Source organism: Rhinolophus sinicus, chromosome 3 (genome assembly GCF_057876585.1).
Source record: "Rhinolophus sinicus isolate RSI-liver-muscle chromosome 3, RSI-T2T, whole genome shotgun sequence".
NCBI classification, from domain to species: Eukaryota; Metazoa; Chordata; class Mammalia; order Chiroptera; family Rhinolophidae; genus Rhinolophus; species Rhinolophus sinicus.
In genome coordinates this window covers 178,760,678-178,785,145 of record NC_142503.1, presented here as the reverse complement: position 1 = coordinate 178,785,145, position 24,468 = coordinate 178,760,678, and the positions used below count along the sequence as shown (strand labels likewise).

At 48.6% G+C, this 24,468-nt stretch overlaps 1 protein-coding gene across 3 annotated transcripts in view; it reads right to left on the bottom strand.

Moving 5' to 3' along the window:
- JDP2 (Jun dimerization protein 2) overlaps nt 1-17,304 on the bottom strand; it is a 39,476-nt gene extending 22,172 nt beyond the window's left edge. The window contains exons 1-2 of one of the 3 annotated variants that reach the window (XM_019733654.3): nt 17,149-17,304; nt 6,939-7,162 (exon numbers count right to left, since the gene is read on the bottom strand). In XM_019733654.3, coding sequence (XP_019589213.1) covers nt 6,939-7,139 — 201 coding nt within the window. In that variant the 5' untranslated portion in view covers nt 7,140-7,162; nt 17,149-17,304. Of the gene's footprint in view, nt 1-6,938; nt 7,163-16,394; nt 16,651-16,750; nt 16,889-17,148 lie in introns of those variants that run through there. The other 2 variants (XM_074327198.2, XM_019733656.3) reach the window with 2 other exon arrangements.
- Nucleotides 17,305-24,468: the final 7,164 nt, after the last annotated feature.

The window sequence follows — 24,468 nt, the reverse complement described above, 5'->3', positions numbered from 1 at the left end:
CCAGACCTAAACTGTTCCAGTGCAGTGGTCCTGCTTTGCTACACTGCTTCCCAAGAGCCAAGGTTTTTATTGGTGGTGGTGGGAGGGAGGGTGGTGGTTAGAAGCAAACTCCAGACGAGCTTGCCACCGAGAACATGCACGTGCACCATGCTTAGTAAAGGGGACCCTGCAGCCACACAGCAGAGCCCAGTCAACGAGCCCTAACATAGGGCAGGATGTGCGTAGCCTCGAGGGGTTGCAAAACCCAGAGAAGGCCTGTTACCTCTCTCCCAGCACCTTCGCAGCCTGCCTGAATCTGCCCAAATGTCCTCCCAGGTCACCGAGCTCTATCCTCAGGACTGGCTGTCTTGTGTCTTTGGGCGTAGAGGGGAGAGAGACGTGCTGGCCGTTTAGCCAGAGGAGCCTCACGTGTGCGAGGCCTGTTTCCCAGCTCCGAGTCCATATTGCCAGTGGATCTGGGCATGCCAAAGCAAGATGACCAGCACGGACACAAGAGGCCACTTCACAGGGCTGTTAAAAAAGTAATGGTTCATGGAAATTCAGCAATGACCTTAACATCACAGGAAACAAGATAAGGGGTCACACACGGCAGCTTAGGGGAAACCAGAGGGCTGGAGGGCCTGCTCATCTATAGTCTGTGATGGCAACCGCGACCCGGGCTACAGCTAAACTGTATAAACAACCACAAATAGGAAGATCTGCTCGCTTCCCTGAAACCTAGGTCACGGGCACAACACACTGGAAAGGCCACTGCTGTCAGAATTGGTAGTGTCATTCACTGCCAGTGGACTCAGTCCTACCAAAGATCATTTACAGACGCAATGTGCTGTAGGCAAGGTCGTCTTTGCACACAGTGCCTCACTGAATCTTCACGATGAAACTAGGCGTTTTAGTTTCCTCTTTTTATAGATGAACACTGATGCTCAGAAAGACCGGCTGACTTGTCCAAGGTTGTATAGGGAGTGAGCAAAGGAGCCAGACTTTGAACCCAGAAGCTTGAACCCAAGCCTAGAGCTCTTCCCAGGCCCTAGATGCAGCCCCTCTGGATAGGAAGCCAGGATGGTGCCCTGCTCCACGACATCTGGGCACCTTCGCACACTCAGGCCACTCACCAGCTCCAAGGACAAAACGCCCTCAAGGAAATGAAAGCCCAAGGAACAATTTTTGAATCAATATAAAAACTAATTTGCATAATTGGCACATTTGAAAAGTGAATCATAGTCATGTCTTCCATTTCTTGTGCATCGTAGTAAGTGCCAGGCGTTATGAGAAACACTTCACCTGCATTAGTTCATTTAATCATCACTGCAACACTTAGAGGTAGGTACTAGTATTATTCCCATCTTAAGACAGAGGCTCTAAAAAGGTAGCATGGGACTTCCTGAACTTTTCAGAGGTATCTGATTTCTGCTTAGAATATACAGATCCAGTTACGTCCCCACCACCACCTGTCCAAGGGACCCCGTGCTAGGACGACAGCAGGTGTGACCAACCTATGAAGTTAAATAAGAGCTTCAGAACCCCTGTGAATGCTCGGGCGATGGTATCAAAAAGACTTAATATCACAGGGACCAACGTTAAACACAGTCATGGCTGCTTTTAGCTAGCACTCGTTTCTTCTCAAATTAAACTATTAAAGGGAAAAGAAAGCTAACAGCTTTTTAAAATGTGCTAACAAAGTGACAGCACTAAAATGGAAATTCAGGATTTCAAAGACAAGTCAGGAGATTCTGTTCCAAGAAGGGACAGATTGGATCTCTCTGCCAAACAAGTATGAGACTGAAAAGGCGTCTGAGTCAGGGGGAAGAAGGCCAATCCTGTTCCAAGGAGCCACAAATTAAAAGCCAATTATGCAAGGCTTGCTAAAAAATGTCAGTGGGCTGCCTTTATGTTTTAAATCACTAAAAACACAAGCATGTTTACAGCAACATTTACCCAGCACATCAGCTGGTTGCGGGCAACTTTTTATGCTCAGGCTAAACATGGGTGTACACTTTGATCTTTTGGGGAACAAACTCTGGGAAGTCCACCTGTGGCTGAGAGTGAACACACCTTTCAAGGCCACCACCCTGCAGTCCACAGATTCAAATTCCCATGTCATCCAAAGGGGAAAACTTTCTAAATGTCATCCAGAGTCCCTGGTGAAACTGGGAAATGACCAGTGTGACATCCACAAACAGTGAATTCTTCTCTCCTGTTCTGAAGATGGCGAGGCTATGGATCCAGTCACATGCACACACTGACTCCTCAAGGTGACGCCCCGAATGTTCCGTGACAAGGATCAGAAGAGCCTGAGAAGACGTCTAATACATAGTTAAAGTCATCCCTGAGCTGGATTCTGCCCTCAGAGGTTCTGTGCCCATGAGCCTGGGGTGAGGTCTGGAAACCTGTATTTAGAAGAAGTTTTCCAAGTGGTTTTAATGATCAGCCAAGTTTGGGAATGGTTGGTTTGATTTTCATTGTGTTCTCTTTTTGCCCTGAAGTCGCTTGAGTTCAGAAACAGAACAAATGGACAATGCTTGGAGGTAAGAATTGAGAGAGACAGAAATCAAGAGACAGGAAAGTTTAAGTGACTTTTGAAGCAGACATAGCTAATTAATGTTCAAACCAACAAGCATGTATGAAACATACAATCTACGCAAGGCACAGCACACAGTCTGGCTGGGTATAAGGCAACAGGGGGCAGTAGGGACTGGGGTAAACTAAAGGCCGCATGCTAACACAGCACGCATCTGCCACTCAGCGCCAGCTTCTGGTTGCATATAAGGGTGTGGGCCTAGAGTGGCCAGATATTCTGGTTTTTTAAAAGAAGCCAGAAAGTTCACATTTCCTGGCTTTTAAATATAGCAACTCATTCAATCAAAAAAAAGAAAAAACCACACTGTGAGGGCCAAATGAGATTCATCTGTAGGCTGACTCCTGCCCATGGAATGACAGTTCACAGCCTCTTTCCTAAAAGGTCATCCAATCCAACCACCCTTGAACTTGAGTCCCCTCTAGAGCCTTGCAGAGTGGCACAGAGGTTGAGGGGTCTCATCTAGCAGGTGGTTAAGTAAGTGCTTGGCGTGTGTATGTGTGTGCAAAGGTGGGGCGTGGGGCTCTGACCTCCTCCACTCCCTACTGGAAATGCATTCCAGGCCCAGAAGCAGGGTGTGGCCCCTGCGGCCACAGCAGCCCACTCAGAGATGACCCAGGAAGGACCACAAGCTTTAGGCCAACTAGTTGGTTGAGGAGTCCAGATGGAAGGGGCTACAGAATGAAAAGTGTAGGAAGGAAAGCTCTAGAGAAAGCCAGAGAGCAAAGCTGTCTTGAAAAGGAATATTGGAAAGGAAAGAAGAACAAAGAGCAAGGAAGACGCATGGACTCCCAAAATCCTATAAGCCAGAATATAGCATCCCCAGATTCTAGCCAGCCATTAACATCAGAAGTCTAGCCACTTACTATCGCTTGGTCTGCTTAATTTTTCTTCACATTACTAACTACCAACTGACCATTTATATTGTATATTGATTTGCTTATTTTTATTTCTGGATGCCCCCAGTACAATATACAACTCCAAGAGAAGGGGACTTTGTCTACTTTGTTTATGGTTCAGTTCCTAGTGCTTGGCACAGTACCTGGCACACATAGTAGGTGCTTAGCAAATATCTGTTGGACAAATGGACTACAGGCAAGTAATTGGCACAAGAACTGTTTAGCATTATGTGTCAAACACATAATAACCATATCAGCACAAAGCACATTATCATTTACAAAACCTGTCATTTAATTCCTCCAGTTTTCTTTTCCCAAACTGCTTCATGTGTTTGGACACGGCCCAAGAGACTGCTGGCCTCTGCAAGGCAGGCAGCCCAAGGGCCTCCTTGGACAGGACTGCACGCACAGCGGCTCGGCCCACCTCTCCAGGGCCTGGGAAATGATGCGGCTGCAGAATTGTAGGGCTTAGCACTAATTGGACCATGTCATCAAAATGATCCAGTGTTCTGGGGCCAAGGTTCATTCCACCCCACCTCCTTCTCCAGCCTGATAGAGAGGCAACCACAGCATAAGGTGAAAGCTTCCACTCTAAAAGTTAGCTTTCCAGCTGCATGACCTTGGACCTCCCTAAGCCTTGTTAACCTCATCCATTATGTGGGCATAAGAGTAAAAGCAGTAATAACGTAATTACCTCAAAGGGTTCGTGTGCGAGTTCAATGAGATATTTCATAAAGAGCACCCAGCGCTGAGCCTGGTGCTTGGCTCAGTGCAGCTGAGACACGGCTATCACAGCAGCAGCGTCGTCATACCACAGGCCCCGCCCCACCACAGACCCCGCCCCACCACAGGCCCCGCCCCACCACAGGCCCTGCCCGCAGCTCTGCCACTTTCTAGCGCTGTGAGCCTGAGGGACCTGACCTCCTCTTCCCTGGACCTCAAATTCCTCTTCTCTAAAATGGGGAGAACTCGGTCACCAGGATCAGGTAAGGAATAAATGAGATCATGCGTTTTAAAATTTAGCATAGTGCCTGGTGCATAGTAAATGCTTCATAAATGTGAGCTAGTATCTTACTATAATTCAAACTATGAAACAGACTTTTTTTTTTAACAAACTTTTACTAGTCTAAAATGCCGATGTGAAAAATCCACCAAAGGCCGTTTGCCATATGCAAATAAATCTTCGGGATATAAGGTTCTGCAGCAGCAAGTTTCTCTCCCTACCCGCTTTATTTTTTAGTTGCTCTAAGAATGAGCACCCCCACCCACCTTGGGTCTGACCTAGGAAACATTTGGAGGTCAGTTCCCAGTGCAGAGCTGACCTTACTCCACGCAGGCACAACCTCCCCGCGCCATCTGCCTCTTCGCCCCCACAATGCTGCAGTCTGACAGGAGGGAGAGCACATGCAAATATGCCCTAAAAACGGCTTGTTATTTTCACCGCCTGGATGGCGTGCGTTTGTGGGTGCCTGTGAAGACAGCACGTCACTGTCAGGTACAGGGCATATGCCACCAATTTGGGGGAGGCTGTGAAATGTAAAAATACCCAACACAAATAAAGGCTCCCCGCCCGCCAAGAACAAGGGACACTCCTCCAGCGCCTTTTTCTGAGGGAAGAGGTGGTAACTCCGCCTCCCAGGCAAAGCCCTACTGGGCCAGCCCCTGACCCAGGCTCTTCATCAACTCCGTGGCCTCAGCTACTGGTTCTAAATGACAACTGTACTGTGGAGTGACCCAGAAACAGGTGCTTTCAAGTTATGGGCCTGGGAAGGTGAATAGCAAAGAACTAAAGGCAAGAGCCCTCCATAAAGAAAAGAGAACACTAAATAAGCCAGAAGTGCTATTGACAGCTCGACGATTTACAAAATCAATTCAGAACAATATAATTACCATCAACTCTCATCTGGAAATCAACAGTCTTTAATGGGCATCTACACTGCACCTAATCCAGGTGCCTCAAGTGCAAATTTCTACAGTAGGGGCTGAGCAGTTAAGGTAAATGAAGGCAGCTGGGGGTAACAAAAGCAAAACCAACAATGTAAACCAAAGCAAGAATAGTAGGGAGGTGGGGTGGGGGCTGTGGCAAACTGGAGATAGGAAAGGAGTGAGGGGCTCTCTCCATTCCATGGAGCTATTGTCATGCCCGAACAGGGCTCGGTGTGACTCGATGTTCCAATTTTTTAATCAAAGATTAAAATCCAGATTTCAAGTGAAATGTTGGTTCAAGTTTCTTTTAAAACTCTGTGCAGGCCAAACAAAACACATCTGAGAGCCAGATCCAGCTCACAAATGGCCAGTTTGCCACCCCAGCCAAGCCCCCCAGCAGACCTCCTTTGCAGTTTTTATGGTACTCCCGGGGGGGGGGGGGGGGGAGGAAGGGCAGAGCAGTAGTTGTAGAATATACCTAACTCTCCCCTACGGTACCCAGACACCTTTCTCCACTCAAGAGCCAGCCCTCTGAGGAATGTCCAGCCCTCTGAGCTCCATCCTAACGCATGAGCCCCCATCAGGCACACCGTTCCCTGTGAATGCTCCCTCATCACAGCTGCCAAACACTTGATGCTCGGCTGCTTCCCACAGCCTCCCCTCCACCCCAGCCCCCAGCCACCTCTCCACCACCCACCACCGGCTCCTTCTCCCTTCCAGGTGGGCCACTGTCCTGTTAGGCCTCTGAAGAAATGGCCCTGCTGGGAACTTCAAGCCTTGAATCGCCAAGGCTGGGGAAGTGGCTCAGCACTGATGCTCACCCGAGCTGGGGACTTCTGCTTCTCACCAGTCCCCAGGGAAAAGCAGCTCTTCTGCAAGTAAAGCTCTTGAGAGCTCCAGCTGCCAGGGACCTGAGGAAGGACTGCTCCACGTGTGGGGCCCCTGCAAACATCATCTAAGGCAGCTGGTTACGAGTGGCTGAGGCCATGCCCAGCTATGGGAGGCCACATGCCCCTTCCTATAAGTTCCCACATTCAGCTCCAGTCTGGGGCCAAGAGGGTTCGAGCAATGACGTGACGAACGATTATTTTTAAAGATAACCCAATATTGGTATTCTCTTGTATACTTTTCAAAGTGCGTGCACCGTTCCATTATCTCCCCTGGTCCTCCCAACACCCCAGAGAGATTGCCAATATACTATTATTCATTACTGTTATTAATCACTCTTCCCTTGCCCCTCAAAGAACCAGAGACAGGTTCAGCATCCTGTCCTAGCCTCGGACTTCTCAAACTTTAACGTGTCCTTAAATTCCCCAGGGGAGCTTATCAGAATTTAGATTCTGAGTCAGAAGTTCTGGGGGTGGGGGGCTGAATTCTGCATTTTTAACAAGCCATGAGGTGACATGGATGCTACTGGTCCTCAGACCCCATGCTGAACAGCAATACTTAGGTCAAGCAGTGAGTGCAGGGCTAGGCATGGAACTCTGACCCAGGCATCCTCCCCTTGGCTTCGGCCTGGGAGAACAAGGCTCGCTCACCTCACTTTTCACGGGTTGGGGCCTCTTGCCCAATTTCACCTCCAGGAAGTGCAAAGGGGCAATCATGGCCCCAATGTTGCGGATGTCGGCGTATTTCAGCTCCTCTGCAGTCAGAGCCGAGCTGGGGAGTCCAGTCAGGGGGCCCAGCCCTGGCAGAGAGCCCGCAGTCACGGAAGGGTCCGGGATCTGCCCAGGCATCATAGCAGGAGGAGCAGCAGTCCAGCCTGGAGGGGGTGGGAGAAGAGCAGGACAAGTGCTGTCAGCCAGAAGAGGTGCCATGAGGCTTAGGCCCCATGTCTTGCCAGGACCTCATCCTTTCACCAACGTCCCCCTGAACCCCTTCCCGACCCAGTTACTCTTCCTGCCATTAAGTCCATGCTGTCATAAAGAAACGTAATTACTTAATTCACACCAAGGTTATTCCTGCCACTTAAGGTAACACTTAGCCCAACCATACGCCACATGGAGTCAGCATTTGCTATGTGCTTGGCACTGCGTAATCCTTCCATTCGCCCCATAAGACCGGGTTAGTGCCCATTACGCAGAGGAAGAAGCCGAGGCTTAGAAAGATAACTCGTTCAAGACTGTACAGTTAAAACTGGAGAAGGTGGGATTTAAATCGAAATGTACTGCCTCCCAAGAGAATGGATTACTCTAACGGTGGAATCTCAAGCACCTTTGCACCTGTTTTAGAGAGAGCTATTTTTGGTCTGGCATGCTGCCTCCCCTCAAATCACACATCCCGTTCTGCATACTTGTTAAGACACCCTGAATATGAAATGAAACAAATTGAAGCTAAAGTTGAGTGTGTGTGTAAGTGTGTGTATCTGGTATCTATGAGGAAAAGACTGAGGCAAAGGAGACGGAATTAATTAGAATGTGCTTTCCCAATGGAGCCCAGTACCAGAAAAGTCCTCCAGGGTCTCTTGTTTCTCAAAGCAAACACATATTCAGGCTCTGCCAGACCTAGAAACTTTGCAAGGGAAGACAGATTCAGGCATGAAAGAAAGACATAAATTAGACAGGTCAACGCCAAGAGAATTGTTATTTTTTTCCTTCTCTTTAGGGGGAGAAGCTCATAGATAAGAAATGGTCACTTTAAGGTACAGATGGCAATGCAGAAAGCTTGTCAGCCAATAAGCCCAGACTTATCTGGTCCCTTACAGGGATCCCATCCATCCACCCACCCATCCAATTATTGACCACCTACTATGAGCGAGGAGGCACAGAGAATATGGGGATCAAATGTACATAGCCTTGGCTTCTAAGCAGCCTTGTAAGTAGCGTTTTAGTACAAAGCTGCTTCTGGATTCCAGTCCTGCAAAGAAAATAATCCTCCCCCTTCTCACCTCTTTGTATGAAGCCATAAAATCAAAACCTCACTGTCTTAGAAATCCTGAGGGAGAAACTTTGGCCTAGCCTTCCGTCTTCACCTGTCTCTTCCCATGGAGAGGGATGCATTTGGCGAGACAGGAGAGAGATGTGTCATCCATTGGACCACACTTCTCTGTGGGGCAGAGTTAATGTGCTCATATGGCCATACTGTCTTGGACTCTCTCATCCATGAGAGTGGCCCTGGAGGGTGACCCACAACCCCCTGCCCCCACTCAGGTTCTCAGGTCTAGATTTCAAGAGAGGAGCATATGAGGGAGCCTGTTTGGGCCACAGGTGCACCCCACATTCTCCATCTTCATTTCACTTTCAAAGGTGAAATTTGGTTCCCTAGTCAATCCTGTGTCCCTTTCTCAATAGATTCTGCACTCTGGGGAGAAAGGCGTGGGAGTGATTTGCACCCTCAAACCACAAACGTTTCCGCTGGACATCACTTTCTTTAAAGAAAGGTGCTTGTGAGAAGACAGTGGGTCTATCATTTCATCCTCAGCACACTGGCCCTATCTGTCCATGAAGTTATTTGCACATAGCGCCCTGCCTTGAACCCAGTTTACACTGGGTGCTCCAGGCTCTTTCATCTATGCTGTACCTGCTCTTCCTTCCATACCTGGCCCCTCAGACCCTCCTTCCCACCCCACATCCTTTCTCCCCCTCCTTAGCACCCAGTGTCCCCCAGGCCATCTTAGAAAAGGATCTGAGATTCATTCACGCCAAGTTGTAGTGTTAGAGCTGGAAGAGGCCCCGTGCTTATCTAAACCACATCCTCATTTTGCACATGAGTAAACTGAAGCTCAGAAAGGTTAAATGATTTACCCAAGGTCACACAGCTAGAGAGGGAAAGAGCCAGGGTTGGATTTCTGGTCCCTGGATTTTAGAACCAAAGCTTTCTCAGCCTGCCCTTTTTGTTTCCCCTCCTGGGCCCCAAGAGATGTTAAGGCAGAAGGAATGACTTTCTAAGAGTAGACTTGCCGACACAAGCCCATAGTGGAGGATCATTCTCTTGCACAAAGGACCCTCTACTCTGCTTCCCATAAAGATCCATGTTTAGGAAGTGCCCTGAATAACCTCATGGCAGCTGGGACGGGAGCCCAGACATAGAAATGGCCCCCAAGATGTGTCACATGTGATTGGTCGGTGTGCTGTGACCCTCCCTAACCCTGAGCTGGACTTGAGTCCAGGGTCAGGGAGAGAGTTATCCCCTCCACCTTCCAGAGCTGGGTCTGCAATGCAGAGAAAGCTGCAGGATGCCACACCAGGAGGCTGCTCCAGGGCATGACGATGAGCTGCCTGTCTCCCCAGGCCTCCTCCAGGGAAAACAAGAACAGGGCCAGTGTGAGGACTCATTCCTGTGTAGCAAAATGATGCCTGGGCCCAGTCATGTGGACACTCAGCAGGCAAAGGGGGTGATTTCAGGCCACCTGAATCAAACGGACAAAGGAAACACATCTCTTTCTCAGGAGAGGAGAAAACCCTACAAAATCCCCTCTTTTAGACTTGCACTGATGCTACAAGGAGTCAGAGCTCCCCAGAAGGATGCTTAACTGAGCTGGTCAAAACACAGGAGATGGGAGGCTGGGAAATGCTCCGGGCCTGGTACTTCAGCTGAACACAAATCCCGGACAGAGGCTGGGGTGCCACACCGCACGTATGAAGCGAAGCAAAAATACAGAGCAACATCCCCTCGTTGGCCAAAAGCCCCAGAGCCTCCCTAAACTGGAAGAACTTATTCCTGTGCGGCAAAATGTGCCACGTGGCCACTCAGCCAGTGGAGGGGAGATTTCATGGCCGGTTATTGCCCCATATGCCCCCAGTGCTTAGCATCATTTCAGGCACAAAAAAAGGGTAATCGACAAATACTCACTGAATTAATAAATAAATGAATGCATAAATGCACAAATGATAACAGATTCATGGTAGAGCAAAATTCAGTGAGCAGGGTGAGGATCTGTCTCTGGAATTTTAGATGCTCATTATCTACCTCCAGATTATTCGTTCCCACAGTAGACCCCAAGAAAAATACTCCAGAGACTTCTGTGTGTGTTTCCCCGCTTAAGCCATCTCTGAGAGACGGAAGCCAGACCCCACTCTATTCCGGGAATGATGGGCTCAGCTTGCGGCTTCTGTTTATTTTCATACAGATGGTATAAATGAGACACTAACAAATGATCCCAAAATATCTGCTACTGTGCAGCCCCCCCACACCAAGAGGAGTAACCACCCCCTGGGAGCAGCAGCGCCATAAATTCTTGCCATTCCTGCTTCCCTGTGAACCCATCCCAATGACAAGCCTCACTCAGGGCATCAGACTCCAGGCTCTCCTTTGCAGAAGCAAAAATCTCCCTCTTCCCCCCACCCCCTACCACAAGGGCGCCCCTAACTGCTCAAATACAAACCACAAAGTCCTTAATACATGCCATTCCTAGGAGACAACCACAACAGCTGACATTCACCAGCGAGAAGTCATCCTAACCAGCTCGGCTGCGGGGGGAGGGGGGCAGAAGATGGAGGAGGTGGATCGGCTGCCTTTCATAATTGGATCCTCATTAACTGGAAAGAGCTGGCTAACGATCCAAGGCTGAAAGGCAACTTTGGTGATTGGAAAAATAAAAACAATTTGATGTGATTTAGGGATCTATAAAAAGGGGAGGCGGTCGTGGCAGGGAACCAATAACATCCAGGAGGAATTTACCCACTTCAAGGAAGACATAGGAAAGATGACAAGAGGTGAAATCATCTCCCCAACTGTTTGTTCCATACGGAAACAATTTAGTAGGGAAAGGAGAACTATGCACTAAAAGCTTTAGGGGAAGAACCCAGAGGATTTTCCCCTTCAGGGCCCAGGAGGTCCAAAAGGAAGATAAACACCCTCCATGTCTCCATTAGTAACGAGGATGCATAAATAAAGAGCAAGCGCTATACCCTGGCAGAAGACCAAAACTGGCAAATGAAGCCTGTGCCTCAAAAGGCAGGCCCAGAATCCAAAAACACTTTGGCAATTTGGGACACTGACCAGGAATAACCTGGAAATTAGCCAATGCAGAAAAACTGGGTAATGCACAGATCAAGATGGGCCTGACAAGCAAGGCAGGAATAAGAAAGCACTCAGGAGGTCACAGTGGACCCTAAACTGTTATTGAGCTGAAGATTATGGGTGATTTGATGCAGCTTCCTCAAAGCTAGCTTAAAAGAAACAGGGACTAGATGGATCCAAGGGGAAAGAACCTGAGGAAAAGATTTGATACTTATATCTATTCTGACTTCCTCAGGGACTTGTAGTTACACGGTGCTGCCTTGAACAAGTAGAAGAAAATCCAGGAAACGTTTCAAGTCCTGAAAATGGGCCTTATCGGAAGATATTAACATGAAAAATTATTTTAGCCAAAGGATAAAAGGTAGAGATAATTTAAGTTTTTCACTTTTATTTTCTTCTCTTGTTTATTGTATGAAATCTGTAAGGTACCACAATTGTTTTAAATAGGAGTATCTAAAAATAACAGTTTTGCTTTAATGGGTCAAACTCATAAAGAGCTATTCTTATTAGAAAGTGCCCAAGACTCGGCATCTTCATCTAGAATGGCAAAGACAGAATTAAAAAACAAAGACAGGTTAAGAGAAAGCTAGGATCTGCGTCATGAATTTCCTGTCCATAGAAACAAAAGTTGAAGGGAGGCTTTAAAATCTCTGGGCCTCTTTCAGGAGGTTAGTTGCCCTCCAGGCAAACAGCTGGCCTGGGTTGGCATCAGGAGCCAGGAACGGTGTGCAAGTGAGTGCAGGCAGCCTAAGGCTGCAAGGCGTGGTGCCAAGGGAAAGTGGAGGTGAGTGAGGGCAGGTCAAGGAGCGAGGGAGTTCCCAGGGTCAGGCTCCAGGAGTGCTCCTGGGGTGGGAAGTCAAGAGCAGACAGCCAGCAACTGAGCATCAGCATGAGGGGGTGGGAGGTCTTGGGAGCTGGAGACTGGGAAGATTCCCAGAAGGAAAATATGTAGAATATGGGGTAGTTGGGGTGGGGCGGGGGGTGGTACAGTACAGAAAGGTGCCAGGCCAGTGATCACAGAGCACAGAACTACCATGTTTCACCGATAATAAGACCTAGCCGGACAATCAGCTCTAATGTGTTTTTTGGAGCAAAAATTAACATAAGACCCAGTATTATATTATATTATATTATATTATATTATATTATATTATATTAGACCTGGTCTTATATTATAGTAAAATAAGACTGGGTCTTATATGTTATATAAGACCTGGTATTATATTATATTATATATTATATTATATTATATTATACATGATCTTATATTATAGTAAAATAAGACCAGGTCTTATATTAATTTTTGCTTCAAAAGACACATTAGAGCTGATTGTCCGGACGTCTTATTTTCAGGGAAACACGGTAACTATCATGAATCTTGGAGAATTAAACACCAAACCTGTTCTTGGAGCTAAGGAATTATCTTGGATGATCTCTCTCCTGGAATCTGAAATGATGTAGGTCAGCTAGCTGTGAAAAGACAGAGATCCAGACGGCAAGACGCAAAAGGAGGGAGAAAGCACCAAAACTGAGAACAGGGGCAAGCAGCAAAAGCTCCTCTCCAGATGGCTGTCCCAGCTCTGCAAGCAGGAGAAGGAGGCAGGTTAAGGGTGGGAGGTTTGGAGCCAGATTGCCTGAGTGTAAAAACTAGCTCTGCCCCTTACTAGCTTGTGACCTTGGGCAAGTTCCCTATCCTTTCTGTGCCTCACTTTCCTGAGATGTAAAGTGGGGATAATGTTATTTGCCCTGCAAGGGTGCAGAGAGGATTAAATTAGTGAAAACTTGGAAAGTACCTGGAATGGTGCCTGCCCCTAGTGAATGTAAAGTCAGTATAGCCATGAGGCCTTCCTTCCTGGAGCGACACTGGTGCTGGATGACCCCTCGAGGTCCTTTCTGTATGGTTTCCACCTAAAAGTGACCTCCTTTTCCTAAGGCCATGAAGAGGATTCCCCCAGAGGAGTCTCTGCTGTCCCACTCTCTAGCTCTAAACCCCAAGGGGCCAGGACCATCCTGTATCCAGGCAGTTAATGCAGAATACAAATGAAGGGGCCAGGTCAGGGCTGGGTACAAAGGTACAGAAATGAAGCACAGCACCCACCTTTGCCTCAGTTTCTCCTAAGGTCTCCTCCATCCTACAGGCCAGAACACAGCTGCATAGATCACTGGAAACAAGGCACCACAACTGGCTAGATTTCCACCCCTGCCTCCAGAAGCAGTGGGCCAGCATCTTCTGTGTCCTTCGATCTACTCTCTCCCTGCACTGCTTCGGAGGGGTCACTCCTCAGATTTCATAAGAAAAAGAGGGGTGGTAGGACTCAGGAGAAGCCACCCACATGGCACTGACATGCATGATACCTGCATAGCCATCCCAGCCATACAAGAAACTGGAACCTCTCCCCAGGAAAGGTTCTTCCTAAGAGACCAGAGAAATGCTTTTGACCAGGCCCTGCCTGTAAACACAGCTGTCTCCCCTGCCTAATGTAGGTGCTCAGTGAATACACATTAAGTCACTTCTGCCAGGAATCCTTATCCCGAGCAGCAAGAAGCTGGGAAGGTACTGCCCCCCCAACAAGCCTCTATCCTCTCTTCCCACACCACCCCATCTCTGTTCCTTCGTGTCAGGAGTTCACAGAATGATACATTACCCAGACATATACACAGAGTGTGTGATAAATCCTTCGGCCCTTTTTAAAAATAAATGCCATTGGCCAGCTAAAGCTTTGGAAATGAAGCTCCACAACTGGAATCCCATGGGCTGCAGCAAGAAAACAGACTTAAAAAAAAACACCTATAACGGTGGGCTCTGGCTGGGCCCCCCACAGCCAGCAATGAGTATAAAGAAACACAGGCTGAAATTCCAACCCTGGGTCGCTAAGGCATTTGTCTCTGCCGAGCTTCGAGAGGCCAAACCACACACACGCACAAGAGTGTACACACACACATGCACGCGCACACACACACACACACACACACACACACTCACGCACAGGCACACGGAGCTTGGCAGCCCGTAAGTTCCAGAGCTGGTAACACAAGCCACGGAACCGACTGCCAAGACAAGCAACAGAACGAGCCAGGCCCAGTTTCATTGGCCACCATACGCTGCATATGGCCCGGGACGCAGCCAAAACAGTGTTCTCACCCTCCTCAAAGGCATAGGAGACCCTCTGTTTTCAAACACACCTCCACAGAGCCTTAATTAAAGGAAAATGGAAAAATAATGTGCCTGCTGCTCTCCCCCTGCCTCTATAGGTATATGCACACACATATTCATACACTCACTCTATTTTTCTCTTCCTCCCATTTCAGTTTCAAACATAATTCATTCACATGGAAAAAAGCAAACTGCATTCTGCAGCAGAAAAGCAGAAAAGAATGTTGCTTGCCCTCAGCCCTGGCTCTGATTGCTCAAGTTGAGCTGGGGCTGAATGAATACAGAGCAAGCCAACCTAGAGTCAGCATTGGCCCCTCTCTTCCAGAGTGGAGCTGGAAACAGAAACACTGGTGCGAGAGACAGCCAGCCCATTGCAACACCAGCAGCCCCACAACAAACAAGGCCTGGAGAGCCTAGCCCTTTCTCCTCCTGCCAAGGGTTCTGCAGGTTGGAAAAGATGCCCACACATCCTGCAAACAGGTGGGGGAGGCAGAAGCTGGTGGCTGCAAAAGCAAAGCAGGGAGTGAGTGAGGAGATCCTTGTCTAAATCCTTCCCTAAGGGATACTGTTACCACTTATCAACATATCTCCTTGGAGGTGGCTGCAAACAACCTAGGAGAAAAGTCAGAGGCCTCCAGGTCCATGCTTTCCAGCAGCCCTTCAAATCTCACAGCACCCAGCTCTTCAGGAAGATTCTGGAGCAGCCTGCAGCTCTGAACCAAAGCCAAAGTAGAAGGGGAACAGAAGAGTCTTTGAGAAATCCATCCTCCCTGTTTTAAATAAGGCAAAACCTTAGCCAGCCAGAGGCAGGAGAATAGACCTTGCTTCTCTTCCCTGGTCCTCAGGTTTATGTAAAATCAGAGCCATGCTCACACCTGATACCTGGTTAAACTCTTCCCTAGAAACCTGCAAAGGAAAGTAAGGCAATCAGCCAAGCTGCAGCCAGATTTGCTGGAAAGATGAAAGCAATGGGAGGTGTTTTTAAAAACTTTCAGAGAAGAGATTTGGGGAGAAGGGAGATGATAGGTGAACACAGTTCACAGAAAGGCCTTAAAGGACAAACAGGCACCCAATCATGGTTCAAAGCTTCTGTTGCTCCTCAAACTAAGACCCTGAGGAAAGACTACTAAGGTTTAAACCTGGGTATATATGCCCACAGCCTGCAAGTCCTTTGTGGAGACACAGACCTGGGCTCATCAGCCCTGAGCACATGTGGTCAGGCCACAGCCAGATGCCCTGGATGCCAGTAGGGAGGGCAGCACACTTGGCAAGGGTCAGGCAACCTTGCAAGTGGAGCTGATGTCCCTTCCACCAGCCTCTCCATCTCCAGGCGCATGCATGGCCCATCCATCCCTGCAGAAGAGCCAAGGTCTCCCCATCTTCCCAGCCGCTCCCATTGACTCAGGCAAAGCCTGGGTCTACCACCCCAGGGTCGCAGGTCCAGGCCTTAAGGCCCAAATCTCTCAGCCTCCTCTGAGGGGAGGGGCAGTAAGAGAGCCTTCTAAACTGGCCTGGTCAGGAGAGGAGGAGCCGGTTACCTAGATGAGCCGGCTTGCCTCCTTATGTAACCTGGCTTGGGAGCCGTGGAAACCCAAAGGGGACCCGGGCCGCCCCTAGGCTCCCTCCCAGCCCAGAATCCCGCAGCATGGCCCTGAGAGAAGCCCTCTTCGTTGGATGGAGAGCCCCAGCCCTTCTCACTACCCCTCTCCGGGTCCTGAGGGAGCCGCGCTTCCTCCCTGCGAGGTGAGTGGGGGTGGCACCACTCGCCAGCAGGTCCCTGTCATCCCTCCACCACCAGCACCCTGCACCTCCCTGACCTTTAACCCTCCATCTGCACCCCCATAGCCCGTCTTCCCCGGGCAGTTTTCTCCCTACTCACCCGCCTTCCCCGCCGCCCGAAGAGAGCACCTCCCAGCAAACGGACGGGGGAGGAGCGCGCGGGAGGGAGACTGAGGGAGCGCCCTGGCTGCCCCAGGAACGGACCGAGCCTCCCGTCCCAGGGCGGGAACCAAAGGAAAGCCACCGGCTCCCAGGCGCTTCGCGGGAGGGGACCGAGCTGCAGCGCTCCTCGCTGGAGCTGCTTGGGGTCCCGGGGCTGCGGGAGCCTCCCCGCGGGGCGGCGGGTTCCGGGGCTCCGCACGCTCCGCCCGCGCGGGGGCGGTCGTCCCAGGTGCCTGCGGCCGGCGCGCCCCACCCCGCCCGGCCCGGGCGCCCCCAGCGCGCGCTCGCACCCACCGTGCAGAAGCCGCGGGCGGAGGCGGCGCCCCTGGGGCCGGGGCCCCGCTGCAGGCGCCGTGCCCACTCAGCGCCGCTGCCGCTCGGCTGCCGAGCTCCTCCCGGTGCCCAGGCCCGTCCCGGCCCGGGAGCAGCCGCGGCGCCAGCCCCGCCGCCGCTGCAGCGTCCGCCAGCGCCCCCCGTCGCGGCCGCTGAGCGTCCCTCCCGCAGGCTGTGGCGGGCGGCGGGACCGGTTGCATCAGCCCCGGCTATATAGCGGCCCCTGGGCGGCGGGGAGGGGTCGGGAATGCGGAACCCGCCGAGCTGCCAGCTCCAGACGTCAGAGGGGGACGGAGAGGAAGGGAAGGAGGGGACAGGGGAGGAGGGGTGTGTGGATCCGGCGCTTCACACCCACTGACCTTCACCTCCCCCGCCGCCTTTCGCGCCCTCCTCCCGCGGCTCCGCGCGCTCCTCTCCCCGCACCGGCGTCCCCGGCCCCGGCGCGCCAGCCCGAGCTCCATTGCGTCCCCCGGCTCTCCCACCCCGCGGCTCAGGAGCGCGCGAGAAAGCAGGACGCGACGAGCGGTTATGTAAGAGCATCCCCCGCGCACAGCCACCCGGCGGCCACCCCCACCCCGGAGACGAGCTGCGGCTCCAAGAGAGAAATGAGAAGGCGGCGGCGGGACAAGTCAAAAGCCCCTTGAAGCATAAGCAGCCTATGTTGAACCGTCTTCCTCAGTCCTTAGCGCTTTTTCCCAGAGCGAGAGGATTTCAGCACATTTTCATCGTTGGACACTTCACGACTGAGTCAGTGAGGAAAATGATCTCGCAAGCTGGTTTTTATTTTTCCCGTGCAGAAGGATGGGCAGAAGATTAAGACATATGGGTGCTCTTACCCCTACCCACTAGCCCACCTGGCCACCACAGGGGCCCTTAAGCCCCAGGGTGGTTCACTGCAAGAGGCCTGCCCTCCTCGGGGCTGCACCCTGAGCCCACCACTTTTTCTTTCTGGATGGCTTGCAATTTGACTCCTGGGCTTTTTGTGCCACTCCAGCAGGTTTCTCCTTTCCACTCATGGAGACAGCAGCCCCATGCCTCTGCACACTCCAAATGTCCTTCTTCCCCATTACAACTTCCATCCTCATGGTAGTAAGGGTGACTCCAGAGGAAATGTGTGCTCGACGGTGCCCTCCAGTATGTAAAGGCCAGAGACACAGAGCCCTCAAACCCACATGTCGCACCTGAGGCCTTGACACCCTGGTTGGCATCTCCTACTTCCAGACATCCTTGGGCGCTCAGCCAACCAATGGCCTACCTTTCTGCCTAAGCCAGATAGAGGTGACAGTGTTTATATTCAGTAACCCTTAACCTCCTTCTCAGTGATATCAGGTCATCACCCTTAGAAGAAAGGAAGTGAAAGAAAAAGTTCATGCCTTCTTGGAGCGCAGATGCTCAGAGTGAAAGAGACAAGACTTGAGACAGATGGGAGCAAATGAGCAAAGCTGAATGAGCATGTCTTTGCAGTATAAATACAAGGAGGTTTTATTCTCCTTATCTCCCCAGTTCAGCGAAATCTTTCTGGATAAGAGGACTGATCTTACGGAGGGAAAGACAGATCACATCCTGATGACATTGCCTGAACATTTTCACCTTCGGAGTCAAGACTCTTTCTCAAAACATTGATGTTAGCAAGCAAAAAGAAAGTAAAGTCCTGAAACAATCTACAATGGAAAATTAGTAATAATTTGATAGTCTTGTGGAAGAACGTGACTCTCAGGCCCAGAAAGGCCAACTACACCTTTACTGCAGCGTAAAGATCAAAGCTGGCTACTATGAAACTGCCTTACAATGATTCCCCCGTGAGACTGACATCTGGACATTTATGTGGAAGAAAACACTGAACAGGGGCAATATTACTTTGTGCATCTTTGGGACTCTGAATAAACTAAACTGATCTATGTGTGGGGACTACTAATTAGTGTGTGTGCGTAGAGCCAGTCCTCTCCACGGCTTGCTTTGGATCTGGCTGGGCCACTGGTATTCCTCCTGAGCCTTTGCTTTTCCCACAAATTAAACCTACTACACGAGTGGCACAAAAGGGTAACTTGGAGGCCTTTAGCCCCTCCATTTCCCTATAATGTCCATCAAGTCTCCTTCGTTATTTGATGTGGATGTTTTTCAATTTTATATCGGATGCTATGTGAACTCAGCTTCAAGACCCCATTTCTGCCACATTGCCCCCCACCCGGCCCCACTACATTGCCATTGCCTCTGGAAGTAGCTGGAGTGAGAGGCCATAAGCTGGTCCATTTATGTAGACATTGGCCTGCTTGTCCCTGCCTTGCTGCATGGAGCTCATCTACCACTGGTTCGTAGGAATGGACAAGTGACCCAGCCCAAGGCTGTTTGAATTTAGGTTTCCTATCACTTGCAACTAGAAAAGTCCTGACTAATACACCCAGCCCTGGCAAATGGGCTGGGCAGAGATTGCCATGTATCTCAAGTTAGTCCAGTGAGACTAGGAATTTTTTGGATCTGCTAGGTAGAGAAGCTGCCAGAAGCTGGACCTAAAATTGCCAGAAGCTGCCACATGTAGGGGGTCTACCTACTGAAAGTGAAGCTAATGCAAAGAAGAGTAGAGCCAAACAACAAAGGGAAAGAAAGACAGATCAAGTTCAGATAGCATTGTGAGTTCCTGAATCCAGCCAAGCCTGACATTCTCCCTACCTCTGGAGTTTTTAATTATAGGAATCAGTAAATTATATCTTACCTAAGGCAATTTGAATTTAGGTGTCCTATTACTTGCAAGTAGAAAAGTCTTGATTAACACCCTGAGTTTTGCATCTCTGACTTATTTAGACCATTATGTTTTGAAGCTTAGTGGACATTGATGAATCCCAAGCTCTTTGCAAACAGGGAGAAGTGAAACAGCAAGGCAAAATGATTAATTTCCCAGATGTGCTCCTCCAATATCAAAGGAGGAAGTGATAGTTCTGAGTAATCAGCTAGTCTTTGTACTAGTATTTATTGAAATTCTATTATGTGCTTGTGAGGTACACAATGTTTAAGACATGATTCTTCACCTGTCCCTGCCTCCCACCTGGTTAGGTAGAATGACTTGAACACTAATGAACAGCAGAACCAAGAGTAACTAAGAGCTAATGTGTGACAGAGTATAAGCACTGTAGGAGTTTAGACAGGATTGCTGCACGTAGAGAAATCATTCATTGCTGCACTCTCTACTCAAACAGTGTAGACCAAAAATTGCAAACTAATACTTGGCAGGCTGATTTTGGCTTTGCTGGCTCAACCTTAATTTTTTTTTTTTTTAACATCAAAGATTTTACACAAAAATCTAAATTTCTAACGTGTCTTGAAAACAATCAGTCAAGCAATGTCATAGTCAAGCTAAGATAGTTTATGCTGCAGTTGCAAACATCCTCAAAACTCCGTGGCTTAACATGAGAAAGGCTTATTTCTCACCCACACAAGACAACTGTGGATTGAGGTGACTGTCTAGGAGGTCTGTCCTACAGGTGATGTCTCAGTATTGCACCACCATATCAACAAGTGTATTCATGCTCAGAATGGCAGGGGCAGAGAGAGAAGTAGAGATGGCAAGGCACCAGCAATTAAATGTTTCCTCCTGGAGTGACATAAGTCACTTGAGCTTATGTTCATTGGCCAAAGCAAGTCATATGGCCTTTCTTAATTTCAAAGGGGAAAAGCAGCTCAATCTTCTGGTACACCACAGAGAAGGGAGCCATGTATTAGTGAACAATCAATAACTGCCATAGCGTGTACTACCTGATGGCAACAAAGGCCTGCAACCCACTGGAAGCTGCTCCCTTGAGTGGGGACTTAAGTCCCAATTTGACAGGGTCTCTCCCCAGCCTGCCAGGTCGTTTACATGGCCTGCCTAGCTCCTGGGGGCATTTGATTTTACAGCTTCTGGTGTAGACAAAGGCAATCTCAATGTCAGTCTTTCAGGTGTCCCTGGTGATCCATGGAGTTGTCACCATTTTTTTCAAAAACAGTTGTTTGATTTGCTAATTTTAAAAACTGGCAAAGAGAATTCTTAGGGGAAGGGCAGGATGGTATCATAAAATCAAACAAGAAGTTGAGACTAGCTGTTATAGTTTCTGCAAATTACAGAACCTGTTTATGATGATTTCTTCCTCCTGCTCTTCCCTTGTTTAATCATACATCTACCATGAGAGGCCAGGAGAAATGAGCATCTTGAAAAAAAATCAGTCATCATGGGAGGAGAAGTTGCATGGTAGTGATTTGGGGGAGGGAGGGGTCTGATTTAAAGGGGATTTTTAAATGATATGTATATTTAAGTCTGAAATATTTGAGAAGAAAATTTGTGAGTTGGGAATGGGAAGGCTTCTCTTCCAATAACCACCAATGAGAATTTTATAAAACAACATACAACATGTCTAAAGGTTTAATAATAAATCAGCACCCAGGGAAAGGTAGCCATCTCTGGGGAAAGCACACTATCTTCTCTTTAATCTCCTAACACAGTAAGTCTTTGGAAGGTGAAGAGATAGTAAATTCTCTGGTCAAAATGCTGGGCCACTAGAGTTAAGGAGAGGAGGGGTGTAGTGGATGTATGTTGTTCTCCTCAGCATTTGTTTCTGTCTCTCTCTCTCTCTCTCTCTCTCTCTCTCTCTCTTTCTTTTTTCAGCATGTCTCTCTTTGGAAAACCACTACTCTCCCTCTCCCTGTGGCCCTGGGTGAATGGGGGTACCAATCCTGGTGCCCCATTATCCCCAGCCAAGTGTGGGTATGTGACCTGGGATGACCAATTAGAGTGGTCTATTTCCAAAGCTGCAGTGATTGGTTCAGGGAGGGGCCCATGACCCAAACAGTGCCAGAGTCTTCCCCAAGATTTGATATGTGAATGTTAAGGAAGAGGGGAACATCTTTCCTTTAAAACACCTGTGTAAGGATAGTGTTTGTGGCTTCCCATGGACATTTTCCCTGCCCTATGACAAGACCCTGACTGAGAATTAAAGTAACACACAGAGGAAAAGAGAGTCAAGACCTGTAAAGAGAGAAACAGCCATGCGATCATCATTTGAGTCCCTGAACTTAACATGCCATGAGAACACGCTGATTAGGTCTTTGGACTTCACAGTGATGGAGTCAGTACATCCCCTTTCTTCTTCTGTTAAGATAGTTTGAGTTAACTTTTCTGACGCTTGCCACCAAAAGACGGCTGAAGAATACATGAGTAAAATGGGCCAAAGTCAATCTTATAAAGGACTGCTGAACTGACACCATGGAATTTTATCTGCTTACTATTCTTGCCTCATCCATCAAACGCCACTCCACCATCTGAGACTAAATACAGAACAGCCCTGAGTTGCTTTCTCATAGCTCAAGGCTCAGTTAGTCATTTAAATAATTTAGTCAGACAGCCTTATTTGAATGTTTGCTATGAGCCATGTACCATGTGCCACCCTATTTGAGGAAACAAAGGAAAAAAAGATATCATCCCTGCCCATAAAGGGTGATAGACAAGAGGCCCAGGAAGACAGATGATATTCATAAAAGTGAGGAAATGAAGACTTGAGTGATCTAGGAAAAACCTGATGCATTCTGCTTCCAGGATATTATGTGTCCAAATATGTCCTGAAAACACCTGGTGAGAAGATGAAAGATCCCTGCTGGGGATGTAAGTCATCCATCTGCAGGTGTTCCCCGAAGCTGACACCAGGATTGTAGATAGAATCACCAAACTCCTTCAGGTTAAAGATGATGGTTAGAAATATTAAATTTCAAATCATGGGTAACTAACAAATAAATTTTGAGTAATTAATGAGTGAACAGAGAAGCTGGTCTAGGACTCAATCTTAGGAGATTCTGATAAATAACAAACTGGAGAAATAAGGGGAGGCAAAAAAGTTAGCAGACAAAGGGTGCCCCTGGAAGAGAGAAGAAAGGAAGGCGCAGACATAGAATCACAGAATCTCAAGACTCCTCCATTTCCCCTCTCTCTTAACACAAGGGTGGGCTCCCCCACTGCCATGGAAGCCAAAATAGGTTGTCAGTATTGTCAAATATAACACAGAGAAATACAAGATCTGAGATGAGTCCATTGTATTTGTTCAGATCTGGAAGGTACATTGTAACCCTAGGGATATATGTTTAAAAGGTCTGAAGTCATTATTAAAAGAGGGAGTTTAATCTGAAAATGTAGACATTACGCTACAAAGCTGTTTCCACCTAGCACACCCATAATGCTGCTTCTAGAGGGATGGAAGACCCTTCTCCACTCTTTCTTTTCTTCTGAATCCCTGCCACTCCACTCACAAAAGGAGTTACTATGGATTGGTCAGATTCCTTGACAAAATGTTTGGACCTCAGTTTCCTCATCTGTTAAGTGGGGACAATAACGATGCCTACATTAGAGGGTTGATGTGAGGATTAAATGTGATACTTATAAAGCACCATATCAGTACCTGCCACATGCTAAGAGTTCACCAAATTTGGCTATATTCTTCTTCATATCATCATCATCACCATCAACATTGCATTTTAGCCATCTCAAGCCCTACTATTACGTGGCCTTTTTAGATCTGTCAAACCCACAATGATTTCTCCCTCTTCTAACCTTAAGTAGCACTTCCCTGCCCATCTAACATTAATTGTACGCTATTTTAAATTATTCTCTTTATTCAGCTATGTATCGCCATTCCAATGTGCTTGAAGTTACCTTACAGGTAGGGACAACACTTTACCTTTTTAAAATTCCTATAACACCTACCATATACTGGTTGGCACTTAAATAAATGATGGGCAGGGGCCAGGAAATTTCTTTTGTGTCTCCAATAATATCGAAAGCAGTCTGGGCTCTTGGCACTTAAGGAATATTCATTGAACAGATGCTGAGCAGAATGTATAATGATTATCAGTCACTTCTTGTACAGCACACACTTGTAGAATACTGAAGTGAGAAAGGAGCTATATTTTATGGATGAGGAAATTGAGGCTCACATTGATGACACACATCTAGCTGAACAAAAGTTATGACGGGATTAATTCTCAGGGCTCTTTTTATGCTATGTGTTTTAAAACAACCACCAATAAAAAGTTATTTCAGCAAATGTTTATTGAAGGGGGAAAAAAAAGTCCCCCAGGTTTTCTGTGGGAGGTGGCGTTTCCTCTTACACTCAACAATTTTGGTGGTGTGGCAGAGAGAGGTGTGGGAAGGAGCCAAGGGGGCCCTATGACTGGGCTGTTGTGTGGGCCCGGGTGGGTGAGGGAGGGGTGGGATTTGCACTTCTAGGAAAGCTCTTCCAGTTCTAGGCGATCCGGGCCAGGTTTTGACACCTGCTTTTCTAAGCACAAGGCCTTCAGATGGCCCAAGAGTGCCTTCCAGAGAGCGCCACTCTCCCAGCTCAGGACCTGGGCTGGGGGCGTCCCCAGGCCTGGCTCACAGAAACTCAGGCCAGGGACCGGGAAAACTTCCCCACCCTCAGAACCCGGGGAGCATCTGCTCTCCTCAGGCAATGAGGATAAAGTGTTCACAATTAGAACTCATTGCTACATAAGGAGACATCTCAGGGCTGGCCTCAGGAAGAGGCTCTGAGGGAGGCCACGCTCCCTGCCCAGGGACCCCTCTGGACAAGGGCTTCTTTGGTAGCCCTGGCCAGGCTCACAGGCTCCCTTTCAGGTTTTATGCCCACATTTTCCTCCCCTCACCTCCCGCCAGTGTTTCTCTATCT